The 13479-nt window shown below is 49.5% G+C and overlaps 1 protein-coding gene across 1 annotated transcript; it reads left to right on the top strand.

The window, feature by feature from the left end:
* Window positions 1-2336: 2336 nt before the first annotated feature.
* ESAM (endothelial cell adhesion molecule) lies at window positions 2337-12430 on the top strand. The gene is made up of 7 exons (XM_006892804.1): window positions 2337-2406; window positions 5833-6014; window positions 8172-8373; window positions 8615-8770; window positions 11383-11505; window positions 11764-11890; window positions 12115-12430. The coding sequence occupies exons 1-7, from the start codon at window positions 2337-2339 to the stop codon at window positions 12428-12430; spliced, it is 1176 nt and encodes a 391-aa protein (XP_006892866.1).
* Window positions 12431-13479: the final 1049 nt, after the last annotated feature.

The following is a 13479-nucleotide window of genomic DNA, read 5'->3' as shown; positions in this document are numbered from 1 at the left end:
TTTGGAAGGAGCTCCTTATTTGACTTAACTAGCCTGGAAACGAAGGAGGAATATTTACAAGTGGTAGTTTGCAAAGTGAAAAAGCAGGAATGTGGTAGAAAAGAAGCAACACCCCTTTCCCTTTCTCCAACCTGAGAATCCCAAACTGATGGGGCCTGACAGTGTGTGCTTTTAGCGCCCTTAGTGCTTCTGGGATTAGGGCCCAGGGCTTGCATGGACAGTCGCCCAGGCGTCGGCTCAGAGCCACCGCGTGGCACGTATTTGCAGAGGAAGAGACAGTGGAGAGGGTTCAGGCGAGAGTGCAGACACGAGACCAGGACACTTAACACTGAAAGCAGAGCTGTGCACACGAAGGCCTGGAAAGCTGTTGTTTCTAGTCAACGCTGCCAGCCACAACGGCACTTGTAACATTGTTGTGCTGTCTGTGCTCGGAGACCTTTGTCTGGTGGCTGAGCTATGCAGGGTGTTTGAAGCCTGTGTTCTATTGGACCCACAAACCGGAGCAGGTGTGAGCCATTCTGTAAACGAGCAGCGGCCACAAGGGGGCGCAGAAGAGCCTTTCGATGATTGACAGGGGAGGGGACTGTTTAATTTCTACTCTCGAGAATTAAAGTATCAAAGCAGACCCGAGCCAGCCGAGCTGTTCGCAGCTGGGATGAGGCAGCGAAGATACGAGAGGCAAGGAAGAATTGAGGGGCTTTGTCCGATAGTGCTGCCAACAAAAGGCACCCCTGCTCCATGGGAGGAAGACAGACACTCCCCTCCCTCCCATTAGATTCTTGCAGGACGTGGCTTGAGGGTCAGCTGAGAGTTGGTTCTGGCTCCACCAAGCTCCTCCCAGAAGCCACACCTTTCCCCCAAGTCACCTTCCACCAGGGCCCTTTTTTCCAGAGATGAGGGTTTCTCTTTTCTTGCTCAACTCCTGAGGTTATACACAAAGATAAGACAGAAACTGAGAGACTGCTCTTCCCACGCAGCCACCCCTCTGGCCTGGAGTAAAGCCATCCGTTTCTAAGGGAAGAAACCGGACGTTTTGATTTTCCCTACTGTTTAAACTCTGGGCCCTACCCAAAGACGGGGCAACCCTTGGTGTGGAGTTTTAGGGCATCTACAAAGATCTCCAACACCAAAACTTAAAGGCATCAATTCCTCTGTGAGGTGTTGAAGAGTGCTAAGTATCCGCTGGACTGCCCAAAGACCAAATAGGTATATCTTGGGAAAGTGGAGGCAAATATGGCAAGGTTTAGTTTCACATTCTTTGGGCATGTTGCTAGGAGAGGCTATTCCTTGGAGGGCAACATACTTAGAAAGATGGAGGGTCTGCAAAAGGCAGGAAGCTCCTCAACCAAGTGGATTGACATAATGACTGCAGCAACGGGCTCGAGCGTCAGAGACGATGAGGATAGCACAGGATCGGGCAAGGTTCAGGTCTGTTGGTCATAGGGTCGCTGAGCCTAACAACAACGGGGAACTCAGAAGGGCTGGTGGCGCCCTGATTAGGTCTGCTGTAGGTCTGCTGCTGCTAACCACTAAGTAGGCTGCGCCATTAAAGAGTTACTTCCTTGGAAATCTTGTCTTACCGGGTCACTGAGGCAACGATCAACACCACGGCCGGCCGCGGGGACAGCCTGTGGAGAGCTCCTCTCCCCTGCGCACAGGTCCTTCAGAAGGGCCTGCGGTGCGGTTCGGGGGACGGAGGTACAGTGGCAGCTGCTTCACTGTCCACCCGGTTACGGTGCGCGGGTCCGCTCTCGGGCCCCTTGGAACAGTGATCAGTACGCAGAAGCCAGGACCGGGCAATTCGCCGGCTTTCGGGGAGGGGGGTTGTGCGCCCTGGTTCGGTAACAGATCCCCAACTTCTGAGGCTGTTAATGCGGACAGAGTCCCTGGCTTTGAGGTCAGACACGCGAGCGCCTCCTGGACGTCGGGGATCCCCAAACTTCCCTCCCTTGCTGACCCTTTCTTACCGCGCAGAGGGAAAGGAGTGTCCTCTCAGGCCACCGCAGGAAGACACCGCGACCCTCGCACACCCCGCATTCTCACTCGGGATTGGCCGCGCGATCATGCCCCCGGCAGGTCCCCTCGCGCCTCGCCCTGAGCGGCGACCTCTCCGCCCCCTTGGACGCCCCGCCTCCCTGTCCCGGCCTGGTCCCCACGCCAGCCCCGCCACACTCACTCTCTCTCTCTCTCTCACACACACACACACACACACACACACACGCACAGATTCGGGCCAGAGACGCCCGGGTCGGGCCCAGCGCCGCGCTGCTTCAGCACCTGCCCAGCTGTGTGTCCTGGTGTCAGCATCTGTGTAACCGTCGGGGCCAGGGAGGGCCATGGTTTGTCTGCCTGGGCCCCTGGCGGCCAAATTGTCGCAGTTTTTGCTCCTGTGGCTGAGTGCCCTTGGTGAGTGGAACCTGAGATCAGAAGAGGAGCTGAGGTGGGGTTGGGGAGGGGGGTGGATCCGACCCTGAGGGTTTTAGGCGCAGAATGGGGAGGGGGGGGGACTCCTGCCTCTGACCTTCCCCGTCCCTTGCCCCTCAAGCCATCGCTGATTAGTCATCCGTGACTAGTACTGACGTCTGTCGCCCAGACAGAGCTCCGCGCCTGTTAGGGACGAAGGAATTGGTGGGATAGACCCAGATGATCCTATGGTGACCATTCCTCATCCCCATTCCTCTCTGACCTCCACCCTGGCAAAGCCAGATGCTGAGCTGCTGGATGAGACGTTGGCTAAAGAGCTTAAAGATTTAATTCCAGCCACCCCCCATCTCCCAACGCAAAAGTTGATTCGCAGGTCTGGGAGGAATTCCCTGGTCTCCAGACTTGATCCAGGCGTGCCTTAACACTTGATGGATCTTACACTGATGCCCAGTCCCTCTTACCCCCTCCCCCAGTTTCCTGCCCTGGGAACCAAGGGAGGTGCCCCAAAAGAGCGACCTGGAGGTCATTTGGAACACAGGAAATAGGGAAGGATTCAAATACTGATGAGGGACTTGTGACCACCATGAGATCTACCACCTCTATTGGTTCCCAGAGCTAAAAGAGGAGAAAAAAGGACGAGGATGGCAGAGTCAAAAAGGGAAGGAAGCCTGGGCCCAGGCATCCTCACCTCTGGGAAAAGAGGCACCCGCAGGAACTCAGTGGCCTCATGTCCTTTTCCAGGATCGAGGCTGGAGGTGAAGGGGGCTTTGGCAGCTGGTGTTGGTGGACACAAGTCTAAGAGGGATTAAGGCCTGGAAGGCCATGGGGTGAATGAAATTCAACTGCAGTGATGGGACTGTGACCTGGACTGAGACCAAGGGGGGGGGGGGCAGCCTCATACCAAGACCCCTTCAGTCTGGTCTTTATCCCAAAGGTATTGGGGCCATGAGGTATTAGGGTCCCAGGACCCAGACACAGTGAGGCTCAAGGAAACCTACTGACTCTTCCAGGCTCCCTCAGCATCTCAGTTCCCCTCTCCCAAACTCAGCAGTCTCTCCCTTCTGCCCTGTTCATTCTATCCCTGACACCCTCACTCCCTTTCTGTTGAGGGTAGGAGATCTCAAACAAGGAAGAAAAATCCAGGTTGGCTGCTCTGCATTCTGGACACCCTCTGCAGCTCATTTGCACCCTCTTTTTTTTTTAAATTTTTTTTTTTTTTCAAATTCCAGTTAGGAATTTGTCTGATACACTCAAGGCCCAATTCAGTGTCCCTACCCTGTTGTCCTGGTGTGGAGCTGCCAAGCCCACAGGCCTTGCAGAGGTTAAAAATGGCCCTCACAGCCTGTGCTCTAGGGCGAAAGGCCCTCTTCGTCTATCTCCTGATGGGCTTTTAAGTTGTTTTGGGCTGTAGTTAAAGACGGCGCAGTGAACACTGGTGTGCAAGTCTCTGAGTATCTGCTGCTGCCCCTGGGGCGTGAGAAGCCCTCTGGGGGAGTTTCTCAGAGAAAGAGGGAAACTAAAAATAGGAGCCCTGGGGAGCCAGCTCCATTTAGGCTCTTGCCTGAGCCCTCACGCTGGTCTGGTCAGGAAAGCAAAGATTTCTCTTTCTTGGGCTGCTTCTGTTTCCTTCCCTCATACCCAACTACCCTCTTTTTCCTCTCTCAGCTGGCACCGTGGGCTCCCAAGGAAGGGCCGACAGGTCAGGGCAGGGCAGGGACTTCCTCTCCAGCTGACCTCCAGGATTCTGTACTTCTTCCTGACCACTGGCTAGGGATAGGGAGCATTTATTCAGACACCTTGTGCATGTAATGAATTTTAACTCCTCTCTAGGATTTGCAAAGTGAAATTTTGAATGTGAGGCTGGAGGAAACCACTGGGTTCCTGGCCCTGGCAGGTTTCTCCTAGGAAGAGTTTTTTGGCAGCTGGGCCAGGTTGCTGCAGAAAGGCAAGGGATGGGTTAAGCCTCAGCCTCTCCCCCAGAACTGGGGGCCAGGTTCTAAGGAACTCCTTGAGGTGGGGGTTGTTTTTGCCTGGAGGTCCTCCGGTCTAGTGCCCCCACTCCCTTCATTGTCTTCTGGCTTATCAGCCCCTGCAAGTTTCCTGCCAGGCCTGCAGGGACCCGCCAGGAAATGGGAAAGGTTTGCTGCAAAGGCTAAGGAATAGAGGTGGAGGATCTGTGAAGACGTGCATCCGGAAAGTGGGGATGACGTGCATCCTGGCCAGATCAGCTGCCCGGCCCAAGGTGGCCTTGAGTTGCAGTCCAGAAGGGTGAACAGCTGTGCCGCCATCTTCAGCCTATGCCTGTGGGATGGCCGTCTGCTCCCACGGAGAGGTGACATCTCAGAGCTTTGTACTCAGGCTAAGGAGCAGAGGTCCAGCATCCTCAAGCTTGGCCTGGTACAAACCTAAGGTTATTCCAAATAGCCTCTGGGACAGGCAAAAAGTGACAGCTTTAGGGCCTCTCAAGGATTTGATAATCCCCTCCTTGAAACAACCTTTATAAAGGTCTAATTGCGGCTTTTGTTCACATCCCAGTACTGCCCACTGACATACTGAGAGGTTCCGCCCAAATATCCTGGACCCCACATTGACTCTCTGGAGGCTTCTGGGTCTCAATCCTCTGCCTGGCCAGGGCCTGAGCACTGAGCTGTGGCCCTCTCTCCCTCCTCTTTCCTCTCCCCTCTCTCCCTTTTCTTCCCCTCCTCCTCTCTCCTACCTCCCCTTTTCTTCTCTTCCTACCCTCCGTCCCCCTCTCCCCTCTCCCTTTCTCTCTTTCCTTCCCTCCCCCTCCTCCTCCTCTCTCTTCTTCCTTTCCCTTTGTCCACCCCTCTCCCTCCTCTTTCTTCTTCTTCCCCCTTCCCCTCTCTCCCCTCTCTTCTTCCTCCTCTTTCTTCCCCCTCCCTTCGCCTGTCTTCCCTTTCTCATGCTGGCGTTTCAGGAGCAGCCTGTGGGATAATCCCGAACCTTTCAGCCCCCGCTGCCTCTCCAGGCGAGAAGCTCTGACCCGTGTCGCTGCTCACCTCCCTACCTTTGTTGGGGAAACTGAGGACACAAGCTATGTGTGGTGCGGGTCAAAACTGTTAAATCCACCCTTCCTGCTCTATACCTTCCTCTCAATATAAATCTGACCCCTCTTTTTGGTGTCCAGAAATCTCAGGATAAAAAGGAGGTCTTTTTTGGTTTACCTTTTTCTGGTTTTTTTGTTGTTGTTGTTGTTTAAAAAAAACACACACACACAACAACAATCAAAAGCTCCTTATCCCCGTTGCAAACCCACGGGGACGGCTCGCCAGTCCCAGTGCAGCACCTAGCACTGCAGGGGTGGGGGTCCAGCGGTTGTCGGGCCTGGATGGTGGGTTTCCTCACTGGGAGCGGCCCCAGGCGCTCACTGCTTGCTCCTGTCCGCAGCGCTCCCAGGGCGTGCCCAGGTGGAGTTACACGTGCCCGCTGGCCTCTCCAAGGTAGAGGCGGTGGAGGGAGAGGAAGTGGTGCTGCCGATGTGGTACACTTTGAGAGATGGCATGCCTTCGGTAGGGCTAAAAGAGAAGCCCTGGGTGCTCTGGTTCCTGGAGAAGACAAAGACGAGCCAGGTGAGTCGGGTGTAACCCAAGGAGGGCGAGAGAAAGGGCTGGCAATCACAGCACAGGGAGGGAAGGGTTAGAGGACTGCGAGAGTCATCTCCAGTTCACAGAGCTTGAAGGTGTCCCCACATCATTCTCTTCCCCACCCCGGAACACTCCAGCAAGCATTGTGGAAGTCGGGAGACATTCGACTCCATTGTGGCGGGAGGGTGCGGAGAGAGACGTGGAAGACAAGTAACACAGCTTTTAAACCGGAGCCTCCTTTTGTGTTTTCACATTTTCTGTGTTTTGCATATTGTCTGCCCTACTGGATTATCCAGTAAACAGCTAGGTGAACCTGGGCTCTCTGGTGCTGATTTACTGGTCTGTCAAACTCACTGCTCTCCTTCTAGTGGGCACTGACTCAGAGCCGCTGTGAATTATCTGCGAGGAGATTGCCTGTCTTTCTCCTGCGCAGCCACTGATGGATTAAAATCAAATTCCATATCAAAATCGAACTCGAGCCCCCAACCCACTTTGAGTTAGCAGGGCACTTCGGAGTCTGTAAATTGCTTGGGAAGAGATTGCTCCTCTTTCTCCCGTGGAGAAGCTGGTAGATTCGAACCACTTACCTTTGGGCTGACAATGCAACTCCCTACAGTCTAGGCCACCATAACTCCCTACAGTTCAGTGTGTGAGCACAAATAAATCGTGGACTGTGCGCCCCTGTCTATCAGAGGGCGCTTCCAGGAAGGTAGCACGTGTTCTCTGCCCTTTTACACCACCTTGATAGGAGAGGGTAGGCTCCTCCCCCATACTTGCCGCTCTTTCATCACAGGTGACCTACTCAGAGGTGTATCTACCCAGAAGTGAATAAAATATCCTTTTGGGAGTCATTCTTTTGCACACGGTTCCCTCTAACGTCCTGGGCAATGTGCTTACAAGTCCAAATTTTCTTTTTTAAAAAAAATTTCATCTTGTATTTTTTAAACGAAACTTGCATCTACCCTGGCAACCTACCTAGCCTCCTATTTAGAATATCCTTCCCCTTCTCATTATATAATCTTTGTAAATGCACCAAGTGGGTGGTGAACATGATGGAGGAAAACAAGAACTGTTCTGTGAAGGGAATCAAGGGCAGTGAGAAAGTGGCTGCCTAGGAGCACAGATTAGGTGGGATAGATGGCATTGAGAGATCTCTGCAGAATGCCAGCTTGAGGGAAGGAGGTTGTCTGGGTATGCTGATACATACTTGAGATTTTATATATATTTTTTATATAATATATATTAAATATATCTCTATATCTATCTACTTGTTGTTGAGGACGATTGAGTTGAAACGGACCCATAGTGGACCGTCTAGGCTGACCATCCTTCTCCCACAGATTCAAACCACGTGCCTTCAGGATGCAGCGCACGAGGCCATGAGAGTATATATATATATATATATAGTTATTTATCATTATTGTTAAGTGCTGTCAAGTCGTAGATGACTCATAGTGACACTGTGAATGAAAGACCTGAAAACTTATATAATTTTCATCGTTTCTCTAAGTTCATGGAGTTTCCAGAGGCAAGCTATTTTGGAAGTAGATGCCACTCACTCCTGCTTCCAAGCCTGTTTTAATCTGGGAGCTCCACCAAACACTGGCCACTATGGGTAACCATTATCACATTTGACACATCAGTGTCACAATGTTTAGCATCACAGCAACCACAAGTTAGCTCTGCACAGCAAATTGACACAGACTATATGTATATATGTATATATGTATATATGTATATATGTATATATGTATATATGTATATATGTATATATGTATATATGTATATATGTATATATAGAGAGAGAATACATACAATATATACATATATGTGTGGAGATTATATACATACATACATGTGACTATTATACACATACATATGTGTGGGGATTATAGACATAAATATGTATGTGGAGATTATATACATATATATCTGGTGGCCTAACGGCAAGAAGTTTCACTGTAATTCCAAAAACCTGAAGTTTGAGGCCACCACCTGCTCCCATGTGATTAACTGCCTCTGAAAACTCACTAGAAGATCAGCTATGGGTAGGTTCCAACTCTATGATGCACAACAACATATATCTAGATATATATAATGTATAAAAATACAATAACAGATAGTTGTCATATATCACACTAGGTGCTGGCATACAGCGAAGGAACTTCGTCAGGCAAACATGGAGCATCCCTGGTCTACACTATGCCCTCTCGGAATGTGTCACTTCGGCTACAGAACCTGAAGGAGGAAGACTCTGGATCTTACCGCTGTTCTGTGAATGTGTATGATAGTCAGCACAGACCTTTGGGTGACAGCAGCTCAAGTTTAGAACTTAATGTTCTAGGTGTGTGAGAAGCACATTCCCAATATATTTCAATCTCATCCCTAGGGAGTGTCAGGCAGGTCTCTCTGCAGAATGGCTGAGTATAAGCGATGGAGGAAGGGCAAATACAGCCACCAAAGGGAAAGTGGGATGTGAATGTGTGCATGTATGTGCATGGAGGGTGGAAAGGGGCCTGCACGTGAGATGGGCAGGAGAATCTGCCAGTACCTGAGTATGAGCTTTTCTTCTCTTCTTCCCGCAGTCCCTCCAGCTCCTCCATCTTGCCGTATCCTGGATGCACCCTTCCTGGGGTCCAATGTGACTCTGAGCTGCCAGTCCTCAAGGAGTAAACCTACGGCCCATTACCAGTGGGAGAAACTGCCCCCATCTCCCCAGGTTTTCTTTGCACCAACTTTAGGTGAAGAAGCTTCTGGGGATAGTTGTGATTGTGGCTGGTGAAGGGAAAATCTGAGAGATACCAGAGAGACTGGAGTGGCGATACTTAAAAGTACTGGGAAAGAAGAGGGTGGTAGGGATGACAGGCTGATGGAGGGAGAGGAAGGCCTATCAGATACAGGCATCTATACACTAAAATCTCTAGAGAGGTGCATGGCCTCATGGCTGACAGTTGTTGTTGTTGTTTTGTGCCATTGAGTCACTTGCAACTCACAGCAACCCTATGTACAAGAGCCCTAAACGCCACTCTACCCTGTGTCAACCTCGCTGTCTCAAACACACTCATTCCCACCATTCCACTTACAGAATTGATCCATCCCATCAAGGGTTTTCCTGTCCTGCGCCGTCCCTCCACTCTCCCAAACATGATGTCCCTCTCCAAGGACAAGTCCCTCCTTGCAACATGCCCAAAGTATGTCAGACGAAGCTTCAGAATCCTTGACTCCGAGGAACATTCTGGCTTCACCCTCTCTAGGACAAACCTGTTTGTTCTCCTAGCAGTCTATGGTATATTCAACACTCTTCTCCAGCACCACAGCTCAAAGGCATCAATTCTCTTTCTATCATCCTTAGTCACTGTCCAACTCTCTGATGGCTGACAGTACTGGGTTCAAATTCCTGCTTTGCTGTGTGACTTTGTACCTCTGTTTCTTTATTTGTAAAACAGGGATATCAGTGGTCTTGATTTGAACATACTAGTGATAAAAAGGCATTTATGGAGATATAATTGGATCATTTTAAAAATGGTTTGAATATTAAATGCTTTTGGGGAATTATTATTAATATGTTCGGTATGGCTCTGGTTTATAACAGTAATTGCCTTTGATTAATGTAATTAATCATGTATAATTAATTCTTTTTTATATCTTTTATATATTTTAATGTGTCTGATAGATAGATACTGTATACTTTGATATATCTGATAGATAGTAAAAAAATCAGTCATTGCTGTCAAATCTGAAGAAACTCAGAGCTGACCCTCCAGCAAGTTTTCAGAGGCTGTAAATAACATGGGAGGAGATTGCTCATTTGGTGGATTTGAACTGGCAGAGGGATGGCCTTTCAGCTAGTAGCAAAACTCTATGGACTACACCACCAGAGACAGATAAAACAAGTACAGCAAAAAGTTAACAGTTGTTCAGTTTAAGCAGTATGGTTTTATTTTTCTACCTTCCATTTGACCATCTTTGTGATTTAAGAAATCTGGACGGGTAGTACTCACCTCAAATTTACTGTGAAATTTTGATGAGTTGTTTCTGTTGTGTGTTACCGTGTCTGACCCAACTCATAGCTGACCCTCCAGCAGATTTTCAGAAACTGTAAATAGCACAAGAGAAGGCTGTACAAATTTCTCCTTCAGAGCATCTGGTAGATTGGAACTACATGTGTTTGGCTTGGCAACACAATTCCTATTAAGCCACCAGAGCTCCCTTTTAAGATGTTGTTGTTGTTGTGGGCCATCAAGTCAGGACTGACTCGTAGCTGACCCTCCAGCAGATTTTCAGAGACAGCAAATTGCACAGGAGCTGTCTGTCTGTCTTTCTCCTATGGAGCTGCTGGAGGATTTGAATCGCATGTTTTTACGTTGACAGTGCAGTTCCTTACCACTGGGCCACCAGAGCGCCCTCCTTTTTAAGTTGGGACATGTGAAAAGTTAGTCTTTGCATTGAGTAATCAACTCAGAAACTCACTGCATGAGAAGAAATACTCAGCTTTTGGGTTAGCAGCACAATTCACCACTGACTACGCCCCAGAGCTCAGTTTGTATGGAGTAAACAGCCAATAGATATTATTTTTTTAAAAAAGAAGAATCTTTATTATTTTATTATTTTTTTTGTGTGTGTACCGTCAAATCAGATCTGACTGGCACAGGAGGAGATTGACCCTCTTTCTCCAGCAGAGCATCTGGTGGATTCAAACTATGTACCTCTGGAATTGTAGTGCAATTTCTTGCCACTAGGGCCACCAGAGCTCCCGTAGATATTCTTATAATGAATTATTTCATGTGCTCTTTCCAACACCATCAGGTAGACCACATTTCTCTGACTGTATCTAGGGAACTCTGTGGCTTAATCCACAGGGAGTTTGCTGCTATCCCATAAATGGTGCCTCTCTGGCAATTTTAATCTACCAGTGGCTCTGCGGGGCCCTTTAACCCCATTTTACAGATGAAGAAATGGAATCCAGAGATATCAAGCAACTTGCTTGAAAATTCCAGAGCCCAAGTTTTCTAATTCCAGATGTTCTTCCTCTCACACAACGCTGATTTCTAGAAATAAAATGAAAATGATCCTTTGATATTTCTCCTGCCCATCACTTTCTCTTTAGCCTCCTTTCAAAGATCAGTTGGGAAACTGATGAGTAGGCATGGAGAGGGGGACTGAACTAGCAGTTCTACCCCTGGGAAAAGTTCATGTGCTGGGTGTCACATCCTTCATCAGCAAACAGACAACTGGAGTCTCCCAGAGAGGCTGAAGAGGACATTCCAGAGAAGGAGCAGGATTTATTTAAAAAAAAAAATGGAGGGGAAAGCAGTATTAGCTTGCAGACCTGAAGTTTAAACTATTTCCACAGATAACATCCGTGGATCCTTGAAGCTTATAAACCTGTCACCTTCCATGTCTGGAATCTATGTCTGCAAGGCCTATAATGAGGTTGGCACCTCCAAGTGCAACGTGACCCTGGTCGTGAGCACAGGTCAGTGAGGGGTAAGTGGCTATAAAGAGTGGGCAATGGTAGGGAGAGGGCTGAAAAACAAGGGGTGTGCACAAGCTGTTGGCCAAGGCCTCTGCTTGTAATGGGACATGGAGCTTGTACAAGTGTCAAGTACAAATGGAAGCTATTTTCTGATTGACAACTGTTATCTTAAAGGAAGAAGGATGTTTATGCTGGCTGTTGGGAGTGCTCAGAGGGCTGGGAACAATTAGAGTTCTCTCTGACCTGAGGCTTTTCCAGGGCCTGGGTATGCTGTGATTACTGGGGCTGTCGTGGGTATACTGATTGGACTGGGGCTGCTGGTTGGACTGATCCTCTTATACCAACGCTGGAGCAAGACTCAAGAGGAGCCAGCCAACGATATCAAGTAAGACTCCCTGGCCCTGCCACCATGAGGCTCTCTCTCCTTGCTCCTTTCTAGACACTGAGCATTCATATGGCTTCTGTCTAATGGAAAGATTTCATTCCCCCTAATTCCTCTGTGCAAATTTTAAGGATGCTGGAGAAAAGAAGGGCAGTGGGGTAGGGAGGTGAGCAGAGCCTCCAGAAAACACCCACCTTCTGACTTCTTTTTACTTATCTGATGACTAGGGAGGATGCCATCGCTCCCCGGACCTTGCCCTGGCCCAAAGGCTCAGACACAATTTCCAAGAATGGGACTCTTTCTTCTGTCACCTCCGCAAGAGCCCTCCGGTCACCTCATGGCCATCCTAGGCCTGGTGCATCGACCCCCACACCCAGCCTTTCCACGCAGGCCCTACCCTCGCCAAAGCTACCCAGGGTAAATGAGGCCCACCCTACGCCAGTGCTAGCCAGCCCCGGTGGGATCTCTTCCTCTGCACTGAGCCGCATGGGTGCTGTGCCTGTCTTGATGCCCGCCAAGAATCAAGCTGGGTCTCTAGTGTGATGTCCCTGCCACTCACTGACTAAGATGTACGGTGTCTCTCCTTCCAATAGGGGTCAGTCCTAGAACAGAGGCCTGACTCTTGGGAAGGTGACACATTCCGGACCTAGAGCTCTCTGCCTTCTGGCCTAATCCTCTCCTTAGGAAAAAACTGAGACTCAGTAAGACTCTAACTCCTAAGAGGTGGAAGGGCAAGAGGTCGTGGACCTGGGATTGGGAAGAGCCTCTCCACTTCCCCTATTCCACCCAATGACTGCGGGTGAATGCTTAATGAGACTGGCTAGTCCCCAGACCCCTGGTGGGAACTGTGGAGAGTGACTCTGCCAGACTCCCCTGCTCTGTCCCCTCCCCCTTTCTAACATCATCCTCTGCCTTTGTTCCAACTCCCTGCATTAATATACACTGTTCTGCTGACTTGATTTTAAAAGGGGGTTTTGTTTAGTTTTAAATGGGGGCAGGGAACAGGGAAGGTATTTTTAAAAACTGACTTGGCATGTGTTTTTGTAAACATCAATAAACTGTGTTTGTATGGCACTCAACTCATTGTCGTTGAGTCAGAACCGATCCACAGATGTCCTTCCAGTGGATTTTCAGAGGCTGTAAATCACACAAGAGGAGCTTTTCCAGCTTTCTCCTATGAAGCCGCTGATGGATTCACACTGTTCACCTCAAAAATAGTGCACCTCTGGTGGTTTGAATCCACCAGCAGCAAGGGGATGAACATGGAATCCTTTCCATCAGGACTTGCAGATAGCTCCCTTTTCCTCCAGTCACTCTCTTTCCAAAGCCCCAGTTTTGATCCAATCCTTCAGAGTGTCCACCTCAAGTATAACACCTTTTGGTCACTTCAAAGGATGCGTGGAAGTGGAAGGGAGCAGGATTAGACTGGGTGGCACACTGAACTCCAAGGAGGGAGGAGCATTTCTTCACCAGGAAACAAGGGGAGAGGGTGCCAGCCTCTCCCTGTGTTTGCTCAGAGATAGCCAGACTTGCTCTTGACCAGCACAAGAGGTCTGCCCTGTAAGTGCTTCCGCCTCTGCGTCCAGTTGAAC

The sequence above is a fragment of the Elephantulus edwardii genome, unplaced genomic scaffold, assembly GCF_000299155.1.
Source record: "Elephantulus edwardii isolate Elephantulus edwardi_28Jun2011 unplaced genomic scaffold, EleEdw1.0 scaffold00120, whole genome shotgun sequence".
NCBI lineage: Eukaryota > Metazoa > Chordata > Mammalia > Macroscelidea > Macroscelididae > Elephantulus > Elephantulus edwardii.
This window is presented reverse-complemented; position numbering and strand designations above follow the sequence as displayed.

What these genes read in the sequence shown, in the direction of transcription:
- ESAM (XM_006892804.1), top strand. Translation starts at nt 2,337, where the DNA reads ATGGTTTGTCTGCCTGGGCCCCTGGCGGCCAAATTGTCGCAGTTTTTG. An exon ending in AGAAGACAAAGACGAGCCAG is followed by an intron (nt 6,015 to 8,171) that starts GTGAGTCGGGTG and finishes ATATCACACTAG; the next exon opens with GTGCTGGCATACAGCGAAGG. An exon ending in GAGCCAGCCAACGATATCAA is followed by an intron (nt 11,891 to 12,114) that starts GTAAGACTCCCT and finishes TCTGATGACTAG; the next exon opens with GGAGGATGCCATCGCTCCCC.